We start from the raw sequence: 22,589 nt of genomic DNA, 5'->3' as shown, positions 1-22,589 counted from the left end.
ACATACAATATTGATAATAAAGCCTTGGAAAACAGACATTTTCCCTGGCAGCTACAAAACTCCATTATCCCAGTCAAGTAGTGAACTGGAAATCTGTATTGCTGTGTTCAGTGGGATATTGTCTATTGTTTCATGGTTAAGTGATCATGGTGTTTCGGGGGTGGGGGAAATAAAAAAAACCACCCCAACCAATGATTAGAGACAGATATTTTAAGAAGTATAAAAATATAGCTTTTCATACTAATGCTTTAGCATAAACATAATTCTGTTGACATGTTTTATTCATGGCTTATTAGTTTGTACCTTAATAACAATTGTTGATATTATCTTATCCTCTAATAAATTAGAAGATACATTTAGTACTGCCTACTAAATGTAACATCTGGCAGGTCAACCTGCTATGTATCAACATGAAAAATTACTGAATTTGAAGGCACACTAAGCAGTACACATGCCAAAGTGTTCTAGAAAATGAACATATATCAGACAATCTTAGCTGCATTCACTGCATTCAGATACAACAGAATGAGTCATCCTTTCCATCCATTTTCCCCATGGATTCAGTTCACTTCCTATTAAAGACATTTTTAGTACAGAGTGAAACTTGGGGTTTAAAGCAAAACAAAAAAGCAATAAGCAATTTTGAGTAGGATGGAAATTCAACACTTTCAGATTTAAAAATATTTCTAAAAGAAAAAGAGATTTAAAATACATCTTCTCAAGCTCCTAGTCCACACTATGTAGTAGAGCTTGACAGGAACTGGGTAAGATCTTCATTACTATATGAAGAGGTATTTGGAGGCTCTCTAAACTTTCTTTGTCAGCAGCAATACAGAAGATAACATATTTGAGTGAAGAGACTGTTTTTATAACATGTATTTATACTTTTCAGATAGAAATCCTAACTATACTGGCTTTCACACAAGTTACAGATGCACGGTGATTTACAGTTTCCAGCAGTACAAAACATATCAGAGTGTACCATCATTTCCTACTCTCTGTTAAGGAGAACAGGCGTTTCCTGTCCACACAGGAGGTTAAAGTAACAGTCCTAAAAACGGTGACACAAATACTTCACCTATCAGATACAATCCTGACCTCCTCAGAAACCTTGAGTTCTCATGAGATAGACATATGAATTCTCCTTGACACTTCTACCCCAGTTAATTACCATCAACCGTCACGAAAAGAACCACACAAACCCAAAACACACAACACAACCACAAAAACCCTATAATATGGCTAATATACATTGAAAGAAGTAGAGAATAAAGAAACAGCAGGAATAAAGTCTTATCTGAAATTGCAGTACTTTAGCAGCAACTCTACAGATATAAAAAGTATTCTATCAAGCTTAAAGATTTTTCAATTGGTTTTGCTCATTCTTCATGATGTACATGCTTAAAAGCCTTTTGCCTTCAGCACTCCTCTACTGGGATATTTGCAAAGGTATAACTGGGAACTGTGTACTTAGTTCCCATTTAATTTTTGCCTCTGTATTTTTTTTTTTTAATGCATTATTCTGAGGACTTTTGGAGAACATGAAGACATGCACTGCCCACCTGTACTGAACACCTTCTACATTGTATTAACATACACTTTCCACTGCAGCTGGCAGGACTTGAAAAGTACAAAGCATTCAAAAGGACAAACTCCTAGGCAGATGCATCCCAAACGCATCTTAATTTGTGCACACGTTAAAAGAAGAAGTATTTCACTATAAAAAATGTCTAGTAATAACAGAGAAGAAGAAAGAAGAGGAAATAAAATTAAAATGCACCACAAACAAATTAATATATCAAACTTTGTACCTTGCGGATTGTGGGAAATTTTCCTTCATACTGATAAAACCATCCAAAAGCTACAAAAAGGTAAAGGAAAAGCTGTTTTTTGATGAAAAGTCAGAGACTAGTTCAGATTCAGATCAATCCATGCTGATACATGTAACTGATTAAACTTTATTTGAAGGTGCAACACCAAAGGTTCGATGTTACATAACAAGTTCTTAGACGATGACTTGAGAAATTGTGCTAGTACATTTAGTCACAAGTTACCCTTATTTTACTGATACACATTTTATGTTACACAAAGCAAATACAACAAGTAATATTCATACAGAACCATAGAGCCATATGCATTGCTAAGATTTCTATGGTCACAGTCCTACTTTCACTAGTTTTAATGAGCCTACATAAAATGAAACAGGTATTCAATCTCATTCAAGCTTGTGGCAGAACACAGTGACATTTGAGGAGACAAGAAAAGCTTCATTTCCAAGATAAAATATTTTGAGTGAAGCACATAAATATTAAAGAACACACTGCTAAGTAAAAACATATATAAAATTTTGATAACAAATTCTTTTCTAAGAAACACCAATAACACACATAGCTCTCAATACAATCCACCCTTCTGTAGGATAGACAGATTTTGTATTTGCATCAAGGTATCTTTAGAAAGCAATGACAGCAACAGTGTCATAACCTTTCATTATTTACCAAAGGACCACACATATTGCCCTAGCAAAACCAAATTATCAGTTCAGTGTCAAGACTGACTGTCAGGAGGAAGGGAAATACAGGAAGAATCTGAATCAGCATAGGAAGTTACAGCTGAGCGGCCAACCTGTTTGTCCTGCTTCATGATCACTTCATCCATGTCATCTGTTTCAAGTTGGTCATGTGCAACTCCCTTTAAATCTACTAGAGAAACAAAGGAGGAAAGGAGTGAGGAGACAGAAATGACAGTGTAACTGGAAGTTCCCATGAAATGAAAAAGAGATCAGCAATGTGTGACTAGAAGTTTCCATGAAATAAAAAGAAGTTAGCAACGGGGTATTTTTCCACATAATTGAAAAAAATGAGCTCCTGCTTAAATCAAATAAATTCAATTTCCAACCCTCAACCTGAAGAGCAGTTGGGATCTGCATAAGGCCAGTTAGTCTGCTCTGCTATGAAGGGAAGCCTGCAGAGGTAGGTGGCTTTTCCTGTAATTTAATCATCAGCAGTTCTGGGATATCTGGCTTCAAAAAGAAGTATCAGCCTTCTACTGTGCTGTCACAGGTGTAAATTCTATACAGAGAAAAAACTGACCCAAAGAATCAGAAAACTAAATGGATAAAAGACAGTTGCAGAAGAAATACCTCCCCACCTCAGTTTCTCATCCATGAAAAGTTAAGTGACTTCCCCAAAGTCACAAAAAAATAATGTAATCAGGTTAGGAACTGATCCAGGTCTCCCTTAAGTTATGCAATACCTACTCCACAAGCACTTTCCACTTTTTCCTTTGTCTAATACCATTTCAGTACACTCTCCACATACTATCTATAGCTCCCAGCTTAGCTTCTTAACTGCAAATTAAGCTCTAAGCATCTTAAATTCCTTTGGACAACTTGATCAGACTTACACTTCAGGGCAATTCTTCATGGAAAAGTTGCAGTGTACAAACAATACCTCCTCAGTCTCCTGACTAATTCTGAAGTGGACTGGCCAGTGATATGAAATCAATTTTTAGGCTGTGCAGACTACCACCTGTTTGTGAAGAATTTGCTGCAATGGATGAAGAGAGGAAAGAGACAGGAAAGAACATGGGAGGAAGACGAGATAGATTCTGTAACGAAAGTGATAGTAGGAGGGGAACAGAAACAAGAAGTAAGGGAAAAGTGTTTTAAAGTCTACAGGTAATCCATATTTCAAAAAGGAGGATTTTTTTTTCCCCCCACTGACACATGGTCTATTTATTAATAAAGCAGATATAAACAGATCTGCTACTACACACAGCACCTCACGGACAGATGCCCGAACTTTGCAAATGCTTAGAAATGTGCCTTGCTTTCTCATGAATAGGTCACCAGGAATTGATTCAGAAGCTCTGATTCCATGTTTTTAATTAGTACACACTTACACGATTCACTATGCAAGCTCTTAGCATGCAAGATTATTTTTCCAACGGTTGTAAACGTTATTATGCCATCATCATTTAATTTTCAAGACAGTTGTCAAAAGAGCATGAGCAGAAGAAAGTGAAATGCAGAAAAATGATGTGGTAAATTCTTTAGCCTGAGAAGGAAAAAAGTAGATATGAAAGACATGCTGGCAAGAAACGGTTTTGACAAACAATCTAGGAAAAACCACTTTAAAAAAAATGCTAATTCTTAAGAATCTTTGATTCTTCTCTTTTTTTATCTAGTGTCTTATTGTTGTTTTGCAACAATGGCTTCTGTTGCTTTTTTTGAAATCACATTCAATATATTAAGTTGTTTACTCAATTAAGTAATTTACTCCTCCTTGTAGAAGAGAATCAAAGGAGCTTCCAGACATCCCCACAGCCCCCAAAGACTGCCAAAATAAGAGAGGACCAGGATGCTGGTGAAGAGATGAGGGAAAAGATCTTTAGATTCTTCTGAAAATTAAACATCGAATTAATTTCTTCCAGGCCAAAAGCAGGGATTCCGTATCTATCTTTTCTAGTTAGAAGTAAGCAGACAAAACACACTCAAACCCCTAATCTCCACACTGATTTAGAATAAGGGAGAAGAAAAAAGGTAACAATAGGAGTAGTACATAACGTGTTACTTCTCTCCAAATGAGACTGCAAATCTAGTACTAGTTTTCTACCTTCAAGCACTCCACCTCCCAAGATCTCTGCTCAAATATAGAAGTTATGTTAAATTATTTTCTGATATGATTAATGCAGAAAGCTCAAAGCTAATTCCACATGAAATAACAAAACCAAACACTTGTCTTCGCTTCTTCACACCTTCATTTTCAAAAGTAACAAAATCCAGTAACAAAATGCCCATAAAAACTAAAACATTACTTATTACTATAAGTAATATTTTCTTCACTGAGATGAAAGCACTCTTTTGTATACAGCTTAGCATTTGAATGTCAGCTTATCCACATGGACATAAAAACATCATCACATATCATAAGAAAACGCAGCACTACTTCCATTTGGACATAGAGTAGAAATCAGCACAAGTCTACTGATGCAAGAACTGCTCTGTGAAAAGGTTGACAAGCAAAACACTGAACAGAAACAACATGGAAAGCAATGCACCAAAGCCCCAAGTTGAAGAGATTGATACTCAGACAATTTCTTAATGAGCTTTATGTTTTTCTTTTCCCTCCTGCTGCTGCTTTTTAACAACCATGATTGTTTGAGTGGATGTAGATTTTGAGAACTAGGTATCTGTTAAATGAGAGCTATTAAATTCATCTATAATACGCTTCCAGCCTTCTGAAAATATCCAAGTCATATCTAGTTTGGCTTGGACACAAGCTGGTGATATATTCCATACAGCTCAGTGATGTCTTTAAAAGAAATACTTTCCCTAGGAAGCAGATTGAAATCAATGACTTACTTTTGTGTTTGGAATGAGGGGCAGAGTGCACTTCTGCAGTTACAGTTTTTAGAGATTTGGGAGGCTCTTTAGGGCCCCAGTCTTCTTCCCACTCCTTTTTAAATTTCTCTTCCTCTGCTGTTATCCTATAGGAAAAAAAAACACAGCTAGGAATTCTGAGCATAAACCCAACAGCATCAATATAAATTCATTAAAATTATTTAGTGTTCAGTATGTTTGGTTTTTTTCTCTAATATGATACATAATAAACTGCCAAGTCCCCCAAAGCAAATTCCTTTCATCAATCTAAGTTTCATTTACTAAGCTACAAAGATAATTTGTAAAATATAACATAACTGAGTAAAATATTCTTATTTAATATTGAGACTTCTAAGGCCAGTTTTGAAATCACCTGCACACATATTAATCCCAGAGTGATACACTACAATACTGTCACCTTAACTGAAGCCACAAATCACCTCTCACCTAATATTTTTTCATTTTTAGAACTGGGAAGTATCTATTAGATAAATAGTCAGTTTTAACTAAAATACTAATTGTCAGAACATCTACCATATGCCTAAATCAGATGTTACAATGGTGAACTATACCTAAAAAGTGTGTCTTATTTCTATATCTTATCTCCATTTTGATGATTGCTTCCTAAACATATAGTCCTAGGCTACACTAAAAAGTGACTTTTCTCAAAAAGAACAAAATACTGGTGAGACACAAACCACATTAAATCAGCATTCTAGGGGGGAGGAAAAAAGAAAAAAAGAAACAAGGTATTGTCACACTTTAGGAGCTCATAAAACAAGGAAATGACCTAGAAAGTACCTAGAAAGCCACCATGATCACAAAAAATACATTTTGAAGGAAAATTCAGCAGATCCCAAATAAGTCACAAGAGAACTGCCTTATAATCTAAAAGCTTGTAGCTGGTATAGCTTGTCTTGAACTGTTAAACTGATACATGGTGACAAAATTTACCAGGTCTTAGATATATATGATGTTATTTATACTTGGATTATCTTTTGCATCTCTAAATTAGCTAAGGTAAATTTAAAATATATCCACATGTGGTCAAATAACCATTAAATCCGCAGCTGAATTCAGTATTTAAATACTAGTATAGTAAATAGTAAATAACAGGCAACATTGGACAGGATGTTTAGTTCTGTTACTATATTTCATTTTAATTTATAAAAAAGGGGAGGTTACAATGTAACTTGAAATACAGAGTTAAGGACCTCTGTCATTTAGACAAATTTATTTTTTTTTTTTCCTAAAACATATGCAGGATATTAATAAAGGGCACAGTGATTTTATACAAGGAATGCCGGCAGAAAGGACTTTAAAAATGGAGCGAAGGGTCATCCTCACAAACTCTTGATAAAGGAAAGCATTATATTCTAGTGAAACTGTCTGTCTGCAATTGCTTATTAAATTTAAGCCTTACAATATGGAAGTTCCTGTACCACCATCCTTCCTCCTCTACACCAAAGGGATTGACACTGACTTAGCCAGTTTGGGTGGTAACACAGGAAAACTTAACAAGTGCCTGAGCAGCACTTGGGATTTACACAAGGAAGTATAAAGACATACTAGACCTTACAACAAACAGCCCTCAAGGCAGCCCAATCATGAAAGTCCTCACTGAGTGAGTAAAGATGCCCTTAACTCAAAAGGATACTGCAGACAGTGAACATTCATTGTAACAGACAGGCAACCTGGATTTAGAGAAAGGAATTGTTCTTCACCTGTGAAGAGAATGTTATCTATTTCCCCAGGAATTAGAAAAGAAAAATGTGTAAGAATTCATGCATATGCTGAACTAGACTCCACAGCAGGACTGTCAGATGATTTTTCTCTTGTGACAGCTGGGGAATATATTCCCTTCTGCACCTCACAGATTCAGAAATCCCTGCACTTTTTCTGTCAGAGAACTTTAGCTAATACAGGTACATGAAAAGGGACTTAAGTGAATGAATGAATTAAAAACTGTTTAAGATGTCAAAGGTGTAAAGCTGAATACTTCGGTGTCAATCTTAGCTCTAAAAGGTTGCATAAAAACAGGCATTGCGCAATTTTACAATATCTTTCATGCAATTTCTTAACATCATTTAGAAAAGAAATTAATTACTATGATAACAACAACACATTATACTGGTAAATTTTAAAGTTCCAAATGTAAAACAATGCTTATGTTACATGCATAGTACTGACCTTATTAGAATACAGACTTTGAATGTGTCTAGTTCCTAGAATCAGATTTTTAAAACAAGAATAGACTGTGATAATAAAAATCATATTTCCTGAATAAAATAGGTTATAGAAATTCCAGCTTTCAGTGCTGCCGTTAATTAATTCTCTCTTTAGAAAAAGCAAAAGCCTACTTAAAATTTATGACTGAAATTTCTACTCAATTAAATTAGCATCATGTAGTCTTTATTTTAGTCTAAATCTACAGTTTTTGTTTTCAGAACTGTCTGATAGACTGAAAAAGCTATTATATTCCACACTGGGTACACTCTTTCAGATCGTGAACAAATGCATGGGGTTGGCTTTTGTTTGTTTGTTTGTTTTAAAATATAAGCCAAGTGGATATATCATCAAGCCCTCAAGTATATGCATGTTTTCCAACTCTTTAGTCATTCTTCTCTGTTTCTTCCCTGATCCATTTCCTTGCAGTATTCATTTCTTTTTTCCTGTTAAAATTAAATGTAGTGGTTCTGTGACAACGTCCTGAGACACAGAACTCCCTTAATCTTAGGTTTCTCTACACATTTATAACATTTGTAAAATAAGCACCTAACTTCAATTTCACATTGAATTTATTATCACCATAACCCTCATGTCTTCCAGGTGCTGATTTTCAGATCAGTTTCCTGTTCTGTAACTGTAGTGTATTTTCTCCTATGCATTGTGCCCTACATTTAGCTAAATGGAAATATATACGCTATTAGAAAAGAATATGCAGAATATTTTCAGCCTAATCTAATATATTATAAGGACCCTTTTCCAGGCAGCATATTGCCTATGTGGGTTTTTACTTACTGCTCTATTTCTCTGCGATATCTCTCTTCTTCCTCTGCAGCCTTCTGGGAAATCTCCAGTTTTCTTCTATAATAAGAGGAATTAGGACATAATGATAGAAATAATATTTTCTGAGTAAGAACTTGTACAAAAGTGTGTCAGTATATAGTTAGTAAAAGATATAGACAGTAAATACATACACACTGGAGAAAAATATCCTTTTTTAAAAGTTGTCTTTGAGATACCAAGGGTTCAATATCCTTTCATAGGAACCCTGAGGACATTCATGACCATCTAGAAAAATAAGGGCATATCATCTATTTAACTCTAAATCACCACCTCCTTCTCAGACAGTTCCACAGTCTGTTATTGTAAGAGCATAAAATTTTAACTGCCCTGCTTAAAAAAAAAATAAATATGAGGGAATGGCATCAGTAAATAACTAATGTCACACTGAATCATACAAATATCACATAGATATCACAGTCGGGGCACAAAGTGCCCCTTCTACTCAAGATGTGTTTGAATGATTTCAGCTTTGAAAACCCAGAATGTCAAGAGCACCACAGGATATGGATTTATGAACAGAGACTCTGCAACAGCAAAGTTAAGTTAATCTAAGTGGGAATTCTTCTCACAGTTGTTCCTGTCTTCCATGCCCTTTCCAAATCCAAGCTAAATTTTTCAGACTGCCCTACACAGAGTCCTTACAATCTCTCTTTCTCTTGCTGCTCTTTGATGATTTTGTTAGTCTCCAGCGCAAGTCGCTTCTGATGCATTAACTCCTGGCGTTCTTGCTCACGGAGACGTCCTTCTCTCTGCCTTTCTTCTTCAGTCATGAACAGCTGCTTTCCCTGCAATCAGGACCACCACCCAAATCAGTTGTGAAAGTCTCGTTAATGTAGTTCTTCTAGGAAACAATGCAAAACTAATTACATACTACCACATCTGTTATTTCCTCACATTACTTTTTCTGAGGAATGCTTTCTGAAAGACCCTGAGCGATCTGACCACTTCATTCTGAAGAGCTACTCCATTTTCAGTTTCAAAGTTATGATGTGCTAAACAGCTCAGAAGAGACATGCAACTACTAAAGTCAGCAACAACAGTATAGAGGTCATGTCAAAGACATGCTCCGTGTGTCACCCAGAAAAAATTCCACATTATGCTTTCTTGAAATCCAACTGAGCAGTACAATGCTAGAGAACAGCACATTGAATGAATCCCAATGAGGACAACAACTACGGAGTTATGGGTTTTAATGCTCTTGTGCCTGGCTGCTGTGGAAATGTACCATCATTCAGGGAACCCAAATATAGGGAACCTACATTGCCCAAAGGTTATATTAGCTGATGTGTTTCAGTTGGTTTTGTTCCTGTTTCATTTGCTTTGTAGTTAAGACACCAGCACTATTTTCTATGCAAGGAAGATATTTCCACGGTCCTCTTTGTGGAACACTTTGATAATATTTATCTAATTTTCACTACTGAAATTAAAATCCCATGTTAATTAGGAAGGCAAAATTTATCATGTCTCTAAGGCTCAAAGTAGAAAGCTCGAACAAAAAAAACAAAAGGCAGTGAAGAATGCCTTTGCACCATGGTCTTTGCTGACCAAAAAACAGTAGACAGGTTGTTTCCTTTTGCAGTCTTTTCTTCAGCACAAAGATGCGTACTGAGGAAAGGAGAGACATGCAAGGTGAAGTAGGGTGGAGCAGAAGAGTTCCATAGCAAAAATTCACCATTTTAAGGATGCAACCCCAGTGGTACATGCTGGAGTAGATCCCATCTTTTCTAACAGTTGGTATAGTATCTGGGAGTTGAAACTAAGACCTTAGAATGTTGAGTTCCTGGAGCTTAATCAGCTAGTCTGGAGTATAAACATTGTCTATAATGCCTTTGGACAACTGCATCTTTTGTTACTGTAAGAGTGGTTTAGTTAAACCATGAATTCCTTAATATAACTACACAGTATACATGAGCCCTTAGGAAATAACTGAAATGATTTATTAAATCTTGTTTTCCCGATTTAATTCAGTTGCAAGGCAATTATAAAATACCATCTTTGATTAGTCTATGGAACTTGAGTATCCTCTTGTATGTAACTATACTTTTTACTATATGAAGGATTAAAGCAGCAAAAACATTGAAGCATTTATTGAAAGCCACACTGGAGTCAGTGGAAAGATTTAATTAATTTCAGCTGGATTTAGATTAGGCCCCAAAGGCACATAGTTCTGTTGCACAAAACAGTGGAAATGGAAAATTGAACAATTTTCAATGTGTTGATACACTAAAGAGATCAGATGAACAGCTACACAAGGAATTAATTTGGAATAACACTAAGACATCAGCTATTCATTAGGAAAAATTCATTCACTCCAATCCAATTCACCTTTCATGATCCAGCAGAAGCAGCTACCTATTTGTACAGAAGCTCTCAAATATGAGAAACCATTGCAAGAAAGTTAATTTCCATTCCTTGTCAAGGGAACATTTTTGCACTGGCCCACAGTCATGAAACTCTTTTATTTGAGAATACTGTGGATAGTTATCAATAGAATAATTAAAAGCCATTCAACACTGCCCTGGTTTGACAGAGCTTAGTGGTATAGACATTATAATGAAACACAGCTTTACTTCTTATCTATTTTTACCATTTATTTGCCCACATACTAATTTTGACAAATGTTCTGCTTTTAGTAACTACTTACAGCGCCTGCTACCACAGAAATAGTCAAAGTACGACTGCTTTTGAGCACTCTGACAGCCTGCAAATTGAAACAAAACAAAAATCAGTCTGAATTAAGTGATAAAAGGCCTGTATAAACAGGTTGAAAGATGCTGGTTGTCAAAGCTGGAATTTCCAGAAGACCCACTAGACTTAAACCGGGCCATAGGTATTGAGATCTCCAGGTTCCCATGTTCATTACACCACAACTCTGGTTAAGTAGGCTGATATGAAAACGTATTTTTTGCAGCCAGAAAATCAGACAGATGCTTAATAAGCTGACAATGATGTATTCAGGGAATTGGGAAGACTTGATCATACCTCTTTATGATCCACATTAGAAAAGTCCACTCCATTTACCTCAACAATCTGATCACCAACCTAAAGAAGTTAATCCAAATTTTAGTACAGATACTAAATTAGTACATATATTAAATGAGAACAGGAAAATACATACTCTCTAACATCCTTAATACAATAATCATGGGTACTGGCAGAGTACAAGGGGAACAGAGCAGAAACCTGGCAGGCCTGCACATCCTCCCATGTTAGCATTTCCTGTTGCCGCTGTCTGAGACAGAATACTGAGCTCGATTGGTCTGACCCAGGAGGGCACATCTCATGTTCTTAAAATTTAGGAAACTCACTTCATTTGAAATGTAAAGAAACTGTATTTCTTTCGCATGGGGAAAAAAAACCCCACAGCTAGTGACTTTACAGTGGTCCAGAATCCTTGAAGTAGTAAACACCAAACAAGATTTCCTTGTGATACCTACCTTGGAAGGTCGCATACTTACCTCTAAGCCCACCTCTGCTGAAAGAGAACCTGGCTTAACATTGCTGATAAAAATGCCTGGTTTTTGTGTTGGGCCACTGGAAATACTGGTGTAATACAAAAAACAAACATTCATAAGATGATATTTATAGAATAATACAGTGAGAACTCTTAGTTATTTTCTCATAATTTGCTTCCTATTAGAGAATGTTTTTGTGGTATTAGCCTACTCTGAAAGACCAGAATTTGCCAGCACAATGATTTATCATCCTACTTTTCTGTCCTTTACAGCACAAAACTGTGATTTAAGAAAAAGATAGAAGAAAAATATTCAAGATTATGGATTTTTCCTTACATGTTGAAACTAACATAGTATACTGGCCTACATTGTCTAAGGGACTGGGACACTAATGACATTGGAAAGCAAGCATGTAACACAATGAAGGATTAGTAATTGCTTGCCCTTTTACTCACTGAACTGCAGTATAACGTAGGTATAATACAATGTTATTTTTCAGGATTATTTATTAGAGGCAAGAAGGATATTTCAACCAGGGGCCAATATTTAGCCTGGAAACTTTAAGGTGCAGTCTAAGTCAGGCCCAAATGATTTTTGTAGATAATGTATCCAGTAGGTGATGTTGAACCACCCCTCCAGGTTTGCAAATAATTTTTTAAAAACCTTCAGATTTTCCAAATAACATGAAAGAAAACTTATGCTTTAGAAAATATTCTGTGCAGTTCAATCTTGGTAACTTCAGCTATACATTCCTAAATATGTAAGGAATGCTACAATATCCCTTCTACCCCAAAATCACCATAACTACCTACGATGGCAGGGGTCTGAGAAGCATCTGTTCATATTTCTAAAGATCTTGCAAATTTAACATTACTTTTAGGAACTAGATATAGCTGTGTGATGGCTTCTCAGTTCTGAAAAAGGTCACAGAAAGCAGCCTAAGTTCAGGGAGTGAACCGGACACTGGACAGTGCTGGAACTTGCTACATCACAGAGCAGCATTTAAAAGTAATTTAAAATTCAAAAGCATCTAAAAGCTCCAATTCCATGACAACTTGCGTTATGTCACTTTCAGCCTGCTCTTATTTTTAAATTTAAAATTTTTTTTTGCTTTTAAGTCAGAACTTGTAACACAGGTATTTATGCTTTGTCTAATAATACATAATGTGTGCCACAGATATCCTCCTGTTCCAGTTTACCTTCTAGATCCAGTATGGATCTCCATTTTCCTGATATCCTACCAATAAAGGATGGAAATAACTGCCTTGGATCTTTCATTTAACATACCAGTGACATTAAATAAGAAACATGTACCCACCTGCATCCCATGCCTTTTGTACCAATCAAGCTAATGAAGACTTTCTTCTCTTTATTGTCTCTCCCTCCAGAAGAGGCAAGACCAGCAACACTGCCCTTTCCTTCCTGTAGGGGGATCAAAAAACGCTACAGGTGTTACTCTGTTGAACTCATATCAAGGCTACTATAAAACTTCATGAAGCCAGGATCAAACCCTGCCAACATCAAAATAAGATTCCTCCAAGGTCCTACTGGAGATGAATGTGAAGAACAATCGTATCAGTGGAGCTGCAGGGCTGAGGTGAAAGACTGAACTTATCTTTCTTTTGGAGAAGACTGTTTAAATAGTCAAACTTTGTCTTCAAAAAATGGTGAAGTACAATTAGAGGAAAGTGATATGGCAAAATAATAATTTAGATGTTTCTGGACAAAAGAGCTGGAAAAATACATGGCAGTGCTCACTATTTAACCAAGTCTTCCTTCCTGGAAGCAAAAGAACAGTAATTGTCGTCTCTCTTCTCGTTGCAGCAACCCATAGAAATCACTTGCATTCATACCTGTCATTCCTCCACTAATATAGCTAAAATGAGCTAAATAATCTGTTAAAGATTTATACAGTAGAACTATAGCCTTATAAGTTAATAAGCTCAACCAAAATGAAGTACCAATTCATGAATAAAAGATATTTCAGTTGTATCCTGCCCTTTCCTTATCTAATGATTCTAGAAGCATTTCATATCACAAAAGATGTTTCTCCCAGAACACTTGTAACAAGATGTTGCGTCATAGAAATACATACAATAACTTCTGTGATAAGGTCAGAAGAGAAAGTGTTTCAAAACCATTACAGATTTCCCAGAAGACATCTTAATAAAATATCAGTTGCTTACCCCAGAGCCCGACACAAACTGGTCCACATATTGCCATTTAAGGGGTTCGTCTGCTGAACTGGAAAGAAAAAAAGTAATTTAAAATAATGGGGACAAAATAAATGTGAATGTATTCAAGAACCTACTTTGGAATGTGGCCTCCTATTTTGCATCCACAAGTTCCTTTGGATACCATTTACAACTGGTTTATTTTCCAGCAATTTAAATAGAACATCAAAGAAGCATAGAATTATTTAGGCTAGTAAAGCTGGTCAAACATAAAATTGAGAAAACCTCTTCAAGTGGAACTATTTTGGGAAACTAAGAAAGACTGAAAATAATCATAACTACTTGAACACCTTCTATAACTGCCTATGCAGAGCCACACCTCCTGTCATCAACATTTCTCAAGTATTCCACTTAAAGTTTCAACAAAGCTTGGAAGACGACAATAATTTGAAATATTTCTAAGCTCTGAAGCAAAAGTTATGTACGTAGAGAAGCAGTGGAGCTCTCTGTTAAGCTAAGTACATTGATAATGAAATTTCCAGGTAATATTCACAAAAAATGAGGAAACAGAATTTGGTTCAATTAAGTAGGCAACTGGCATAAAAGGTCAGATTCATTAAACAAGACACCTGCCTGTTTATCACAAAGGACGTGATATTTTAATCAGCTAGAGAGATGCCCATTCACATATTTTCAAACATACAGATAAACACAGAGGTTCTTTGGATATTGAAGAGTCTATGTAAAAATGAATAATCTAATTTGTTTTCAGAATAAATACCATTACCTTTTGACAGGTATCATGCCAATATCTGAAAAAGAAAAATACTCCGTGAAGTAACACTTTCTACAGATTTACAGCTATTCATTAACAGCAACCTTTAGTGATACAGGTGATTTTCTGATGTTACTTACGTCTTACTTTTATGGACACTATTTTCTTTGTACGAATGAGGTTTATAACTTCTTCGTGTGTGCATGACGAAATGGAATATCCATTTATACGAACTATCTCATCTCCAACCTCAAAAATGAAAGGGAGAAGAAAAACTAAATTCTAAATAACTGTTAAAAATTTTTTAAGCAATGATGCAATCTAGCAATCATTTTGATGCAAAGGTTTGATAATGTTGAGTCCTGAATACTAATTTCAGGTAATGCCCAGATCAGATTTACCTGTATTTGTTTGGACTTTAATATTAAAAGGGCAGATTAATGGCCAAATAACAATTTTATAAATAATATCTAGTGGAAAGCATAAAAATGAGTCTCTACACATCAGACTTGTACTCCACAGACTACCTTCAATACATATGTCCATATTCCAATTCAAATAATCGTGGAGTGGTTTTCTTCCTTTATTCTTCAGCAGTTTAAGTTTGCTTTTACTGTATGTTCTCTGAGATACCTTCTTAACTGTTTTGATCAGTAGGAAACTAAACTTGGTCATATTACTCTGCCTGATTCTGGATTCAGAGGAATGCATTAGTTTAATGGAATTTACCTCCATTTCAGGTGCAACATCTGATTAATTACAATAATCATGTACTAGCATAATGAATGCTTATTCTGAGGCGCAGTAGCTTAAGTCTTCTTGGAACATATACATTAGTTACAAAATTGGGTGCTACTCGTGTGACAGATTTTTCAAGTGTTTCACAGCAGTAACTCATCATACACTATGGTTGAGAATATGGTACTGTCACCCTACTACAGCCCCTAAGCAGTGCCCAAAAAAAGCCTGAAAAAAAGGCAAGGCGGCACAGTCTAGCTTACTGAGGACTAGCTTCCTTGTACCTTGCTGACAAGCAAAGGGAAAAAATGAGCACAGCTGGAGTCTTCTCCTCTGGCACTGCACATATCAGCACCAAAAGCCTAAATTTGCATCACCACAATTATGTGAGAGGAGGGAGTGGAAGTGGAAATTCCTCAATATGGCCTATGTCTTAGACACTGTCACATTAACACACACTGACAGGTCTACCCCTGGGTGTCAGCACATTGGGCATGCCACCATCTCCTGCCATTTTCCACACGTAATATCATTGAATCTTCCTACTGTGATCCGTTTAGCTAAAAAAACCCCAAACCAATAAACAACAAACCAACAAACCACCCGCTTATCTTTTTCACTTCTCTCACAAACTTTTCTACTCTGGGAAGTGCTTTACGCTCTACAAAAGCACACAAAACATTAACACCACGTGTACTGTACCAGCATAGCTCATGTAGCGCAGTTTCCTCTCCACTGAACCTAAAGATTTCTATCTGACCCAACACAGCATCAGAATACTACAAAAGCAAAGAAAATGCAATAGGTGACCGTCCTGCTGGAGAGAATACATTTGTAGAGGCAGAAAAGGACTGCGGTCCCCAGCCTCCAACCAGTGGGACTGCGGCTCCACCTGCTGGACATCCAAAAATCTCACCCAGGGCAATGGCCTGCATGCAATTTGCCGGACACCTAAGAACTTGACTGTTTTCACTTAAGTCAGTTTTTTAATATGATCTTTAATAAAAGCAGAAATAGGTCAGTACTGAAGGCTTTTGAACATACAACCTGTGGTAAAAAATGCAGAATCAGACAAGGAAAAACACATGGGGTCTGCAGTTTAGTGTCACACCTGTAATAGTTCTCACTTAAAGAGAACTCACTTAAGCAACTTCTTCCAAACGTTCAAAACCACATCCATTCACCCACCTCACAGGCCTGGCAGCCATGCCATCGCAATCCTCTTTCCCCTGATAAACTCTAAGCTAGTTCCTCACCCCCAAACCAAGACTTCAGTCTACAGCTGTTCCATTGCTCTTGATGCTTCAGGAAATTCATTGTAATTAATGCATTTTGAGGACTGGGGTTAGCACTGGCACTGTGACTCTATTGCCAAGAAGCAAAATGGCTCAGAGATAAGTCAGACTTGCAGTACTGTGCATAAACACTCAATATCCTCTACAAACCATAAGAACACTCAGCTTATTTGGGTTTCTGCTGCCTATTCTAGGAAATGGTAGGAAAGCGAATTACCTCCACTTTTCAAAGAAAGGTTGAGTTCCTCAATAGTAAAGTGCTCAAAAAGCTTTCACTGTTCCCATCTCTGGCCACTCTCTGGATTATTCACTTGTAAAAATACCATATACCATATACCATATATTTGTGTATAACTATTTAACTTCAAGTATGCAATGTTGACCTCATTTGATCTACCCAGACTTTTATGTTGATCTTACATATTTGTTGGTGGTGGGGATTTTTCCTTTGTTTTCAGTTTAGTTGAAGATTCCTCCTTTACTCACATCTTCCACATCATGTGGGCTACAGCCAGACAGTGGAGCCTGGGATTTGCACAAACCCAGCTTTTTAAAAGGGTAACCTAACCTATTGTTATTAACTGCAATGCCATAATACATAGAAGCATCCCAGTTTTAGGACTGCAAATAGCAGTGCCATTTGTGAGTCTCCATACAGTTTCTGTATCATAACAACTAGTGTTTCTCTGAGGATGTCATCATTCACTAAGCGAGTCATATCTGTTAGTATTATATCATCTCCCTACGAGGTACACACAAAATTATAAATGCAGCCAAAAGCATTTTTTTTCCTCCCATATGGGAACGAGCTTTTCCCATATAGATGTTTTTAATACTCCTCTTGCCTGAACTTTAGAAATGAAACAAAATGACAATCTAGTACTCTTCACTCATCCTAATGACATTCCTGTTATTGATTGGCAATGTACAACTGATGGTCCTTCAGAAATACCCCAGTCTAGGCTGAACTATGGGTGACATAAGCATGTAACAAACTGCTGCTCTTTAGGACACTTGAACAGCTTTTCCTGCTTAAAAGTGTCCATACCCTGAAATAATTAATAGTTGTTTTCCTATATTTTGTTACTTTTGTACTGGTATCACTGTACACCAACCTTCTGAATCAGAAGCAGTAGAAATAAAAGTCTGCACGACAGAGTAAAACAGTAACAATTATTTTGTTATATATCATTTTCCCCTTCCCTACGAAACAGGGAGATGGACTTTCAAAAGAAAAGCTGCAAACCTAACTTTTCCCAAGTAAAACGCCTATTATTTGTAACTTAACGTAAGAAATATAATATTTAGTGCTTCCAGGAAATTGAAGGTTTTTACACAGCATCATCACTGTTTCAAATTTCTCATTCTGCATACTAGTTCTACTCTCATCACTTGTATCAATCTCCATCTCTTTGTATTCAGCAGAATCCTCACAGACATAACTATCAGAAAGCAGACCAAAAAAAAAAAAGTACATTTCTTCATGAAAGGACAAAACACCTGCCTTTTAGAGAAACTGTAGTTAAAAAAGGGTCAAAACAACAAATGCCTCAGTAAGCCTTCATGATTATTCCATCATTTTAACGTAACTTGGTAACTACTTCAAAGAGAAATCATGCAAAATGAATCTGAATTTTTTAAAAAAGCAACAGGATGTAAAACTGATGGTATAATACAAGATCATTATACCTTTCTCAGACAGTATTTCTGGAATAGAAAATGTGTAGGGTTTTAGTTAAATAAAGCAGGTGGGTGAAATTTCAGAAGCAGTTGGCTTTACTGTGAGACAGCAATTTAGAACAACGGGCTGCCTGTCAGGTCTTGTTATTCAGTGGGGTTCAGAAAGTGCCTAGTGCTACCTATTATGACAGCACTTTATGCTGAGATTTAACACCACATATCAAAAAAACACAAGTCAGGCAGTTACATGAGCTTCAAAGCACCATCTGTCCCTGTTAATACATATAATTTAATTCTAACAAATTCATAGTCAATCTCAACCATATTTCCCCCCTTATTGTCCCTACTTGGTCTGCCAAACTCTAACCATGTTCAGAGCTGCAATACAATTTGTACAACCCAGCCCAAAACATCCTTTACAATCCCATTCGCTGTCACCAACACGTAGTACGATGGCCTCAGCCACAGAAAGCCAGGAGGGCCTTTTTGCATACTGAGAAAAAAATTAAAATTGACATCCTTACAACACTTGTGCATAACTCCTTATCTACTGATTGTGTCAAAACATTAGTCTGAAACAACCAGAGAAGCAGAGCTGCAACACAGCATTAAGATGAATGTACTAGCATAACAGTTTAAGACAGTAGCTATTAAATCCTTTATTGCTCAGCAACATTAATGCCTTCCAGTATCTTCCAGTAGATGTTTTCAAAAGCCATGAGTGGCTGGTCTTTGTCTTTTTCTCAGTTTTCTAGCAGTGGAGGAGGGATGCAGCCAGAATCTCTCTACTGAGCTGATCACAATCCAGGAACAACTCTTTTATCTACACTTCTTGCTCTCACTGAGTAATGCAGTGCACAAGGCACACAAGCCTTTGTAGTGCAGACTCAGGGAGGGTGCATCAATGTCCTTTTCTGGAGTTACCCACTGACAAATCCCATGTTTAAAAGTAGGCTACCACCACATCCAGCACGGTGTTTATGGTGTCCTGTGCCACGCACTCAATTCTAACTAAATACAGATTTTGTGGGGGTGTATTCCCTGAATTTGTGGTTCTGCTCTAAGAAGGAGCTTCTACAAGCATCCAGGGAGCCACTCATGTGCCTGTCCAGAGCAGGCTGCCTGAAGATGGGACTAATCCAATAGTGATTCTGAATTAGAGAATGGGATATATAGATATGAATGCGCGAACAAAAGGGCACATGCATGCAAACACAGAGAGGAACACTTATTTATATTTTAGCAGGCTCTTAGCATCAATTGTACAAATATGGTAGCCTAACTTTGACTGCCTTGTTGACAGAGCTTTTCTTTTTTTAATCTAGGAGAGTTGTGGGATTACACTGAAGCATATCTACAAAACACATTACATTAAACACTGCATGAATCATGCCAGTCTAATACATTTTAGACTAGTATCAAGAATAATCCTTAAACATCAATACTTGGGCAACTATTCACGCTTGACAAACTGAAGCTGGCCAGGCACATCAGCATTTCTACTCAGAAACACAGACCTTTAATATACCTCACCAGCTTCAAAAGCATACAAAGATGCAGACAACTGCCATAGTAATTGTTCACTTCTCTCTTGACTAAGATATATATTCACAAAAAACAAACACCCAAAACTTCATTAATGCAAACTGCATAAGTACTGATATAGAAAAAAAAAGTGATTATTTTTGCCAATCTTGTTACAGTTCATCTATCTAAAATTTAATCACTGAAAGTGCAATTCTATGCAGTACAAAGAATTGCTGGAAATGGTTAAAAATATGTTCTTTTATGTACTTCCATTCCATAAACCAAAACCCTCACGATTGACGTATGAAGTTCAAATAAACTCTTCATTACACAGGTTTTACCTGTGCAAGATGGAATTGCTCTGTTTTACATTTAATCAAAATTTGGCAGCTTAAACACTCTCCCACAGTCTAGTTCGAGATCTGTCTTTCTACCTGCTTACATTTAACTGTTGCTTATGAACTACAGACACTCCAGAAAGCCCTTTTATCTTAAAAAATTATCATATCCCAAATATTAAAAAAAGGTTTACATATAATTAAAATGGGTGAAAAGAAAAGACCAAATTTAATAACTTGATTCACCATTGGTATAATGGTATTTACTATTGCATTAACTTACATATTTTATGAATTTTATGACAAGAGACAAAAAGCACCTTAGCAATAGCTATTTCTAAATATTAAAGAACAATTCTTACTGATTGCTTCCCTAACATTGTAGCAAAAGGCTTTCTGCAGCGTAGCAGCCATGAATACAATTTTCTTACCTGAAGTCCAACATTGTCTGCCTGTCCTCCTTTAACTAACTGGGAGATGAAGAGGCCACAGCCAAATTCCACTCCACCTCTCACACTTATTCCAAGCCCTTCAGGATGCAAACGATCCAATCTCACTTCTTTCAGCTTTCTGCAAAAATGGGCGATACTTGACTGTTCAGCTGCATAACACACTGTGGCAATAATGTTTTATATGAAAGTTACACGTTATTTTTCTCTTAAAACATTTAGACATGAAAAAAAGCAAGTTGACTGAAGTTTGGATGGCTATGTGTTAGCTAAACCCACTGAGTATTTTTCATAAGAAAAGACATCTGCAATCATCAAAGCTGTCTGCTTCTAGAAGATTACAGCTATAAGAAATTACTTTTATTATTACGAAATTCAGGAAAAATGAGAAAAGATTGTTTCAACTGGAAAGCATTGGTTTTGACTCACACTGCTTTTACTAGATTAAACTATTTGTCAAACTATTTCAGGTACTCAAGACTGTACTTCTAGCAAATACAGTAAAAGTAAAAAAAAAAAACTATGCCCAGCTCTACATTCAGGTTGCCGATATTTTACTTGGAATGTAACTGAGAACTCAGTCAGTATTTCCTGCTTGTATTTAAGTTAGCTGCATTGCTCTGCATTCTCTTACCGTGATCTTTTGGGTGTAAGCTGATCATATTCCACCTGGTGTTTTAATGGGATAAGTGGGCGGATAGCATCAAAGAGAGGCAACCTGCTTGGTTCATTAATCACCAGTTTTAGGTCCCCCACAAGCACTGTGAGATTCATAGATCTAAAAAACACAGTGAGAAAACAGGCACAGGTAATCAACACACCAACACAAAGCATCATTTAATAACTTGCTGTACCTGTGGCTTAAAAATTCATGTCCCTTCAACTGACTAAAAAAGTTATGTAGATATTGGTTTAACCAAAGCAAAATAACCTCCGAGAAAGCAAGCCTTCCATAAGCAAAGAGGAATAACAACTACCTCCTTCAAAATAACTGAAATCTCCTATATATTGCCTTTATCATTTAGGGTCATGCACATCACTGTTATAGATGACATCTCTAATATCATTCTCAGAGTTCCCAAAAGTTTTATGGAACCTTTTGGAAATAACTTTCCAGACAGATATACCTGCCTAGTAGACTTACATCTCTTTACTAGTTAGCAACCCTTCTAAGTGAATCTAGGCTACGAGCTCCTTCCTCTCCCGAGCTTAGGGGACTGATAAACTGTTTTGATCCACAAAAAAAGTCATGACGCTTAGTAGCTTGAGCAAAGACTTGGTTTAAGTTTTAAGGGTTTTTTTCCTATCAAAATCGAAGGGACATGAACCAATAAACAAAATTTACAGAAATTAAACTGCTGTGGACACCTGTTTCATGAGAGCTATGCAAAGTAGTCTCCCTGATACTGTCAGCACTGAGATAGGTGTAAGTCTAGTACATTTTCTACTACTTCATTGCCCAGCTGCAAGAGTGGAGTAACAGCTCCCTAAGATTCAGTGGAGTTTTCCTACACAACATCCAGTTAAACTTAGTCTATATTATTTGCTGTTCCCACTCTTATAATTTACATTTTCTGGCATACAATATTTCTGAGGCATATACACAGAAAATACAGATCAGGAATGCATATTACATAGGATTTAGAGGTCAAATACTTTTGGAAACACTATTCACAGTGAAGCAGACATTAAGTGTTAACTCCAAC

General features: G+C 36.5%; 1 protein-coding gene across 4 annotated transcripts in view; it reads right to left on the bottom strand.

Moving 5' to 3' along the window:
• USH1C (USH1 protein network component harmonin) overlaps window positions 1–22,589 on the bottom strand; it is a 51,655-nt gene that overhangs the window by 23,896 nt on the left and 5,170 nt on the right. For 2 of the 4 annotated variants that reach the window (XM_075094664.1, XM_075094666.1), the window contains exons 3-15: window positions 21,518–21,661; window positions 20,866–21,004; window positions 14,997–15,105; window positions 14,869–14,893; window positions 14,094–14,151; window positions 13,226–13,329; window positions 11,911–11,995; window positions 11,435–11,494; window positions 11,097–11,153; window positions 9,095–9,237; window positions 8,405–8,470; window positions 5,366–5,490; window positions 2,626–2,702 (exon numbers count right to left, since the gene is read on the bottom strand). In XM_075094664.1, the coding sequence (XP_074950765.1) occupies window positions 2,626–2,702; window positions 5,366–5,490; window positions 8,405–8,470; window positions 9,095–9,237; window positions 11,097–11,153; window positions 11,435–11,494; window positions 11,911–11,995; window positions 13,226–13,329; window positions 14,094–14,151; window positions 14,869–14,893; window positions 14,997–15,105; window positions 20,866–21,004; window positions 21,518–21,661 (1,192 nt within the window). Of the gene's footprint in view, window positions 1–1,811; window positions 1,862–2,625; window positions 2,703–5,365; window positions 5,491–8,404; window positions 8,471–9,094; window positions 9,238–11,096; window positions 11,154–11,434; window positions 11,495–11,910; window positions 11,996–13,225; window positions 13,330–14,093; window positions 14,152–14,868; window positions 14,894–14,996; window positions 15,106–20,865; window positions 21,005–21,517; window positions 21,662–22,589 lie in introns of all 4 variants that reach the window. The other 2 variants (XM_075094665.1, XM_075094667.1) reach the window with 2 other exon arrangements.

The sequence above is a fragment of the Phalacrocorax aristotelis genome, chromosome 5, assembly GCF_949628215.1.
Source record: "Phalacrocorax aristotelis chromosome 5, bGulAri2.1, whole genome shotgun sequence".
NCBI lineage: Eukaryota > Metazoa > Chordata > Aves > Suliformes > Phalacrocoracidae > Phalacrocorax > Phalacrocorax aristotelis.
The sequence above is the reverse complement of the archived record's forward strand: the minus strand, read 5'-3'. Positions and strand labels throughout refer to the sequence as shown.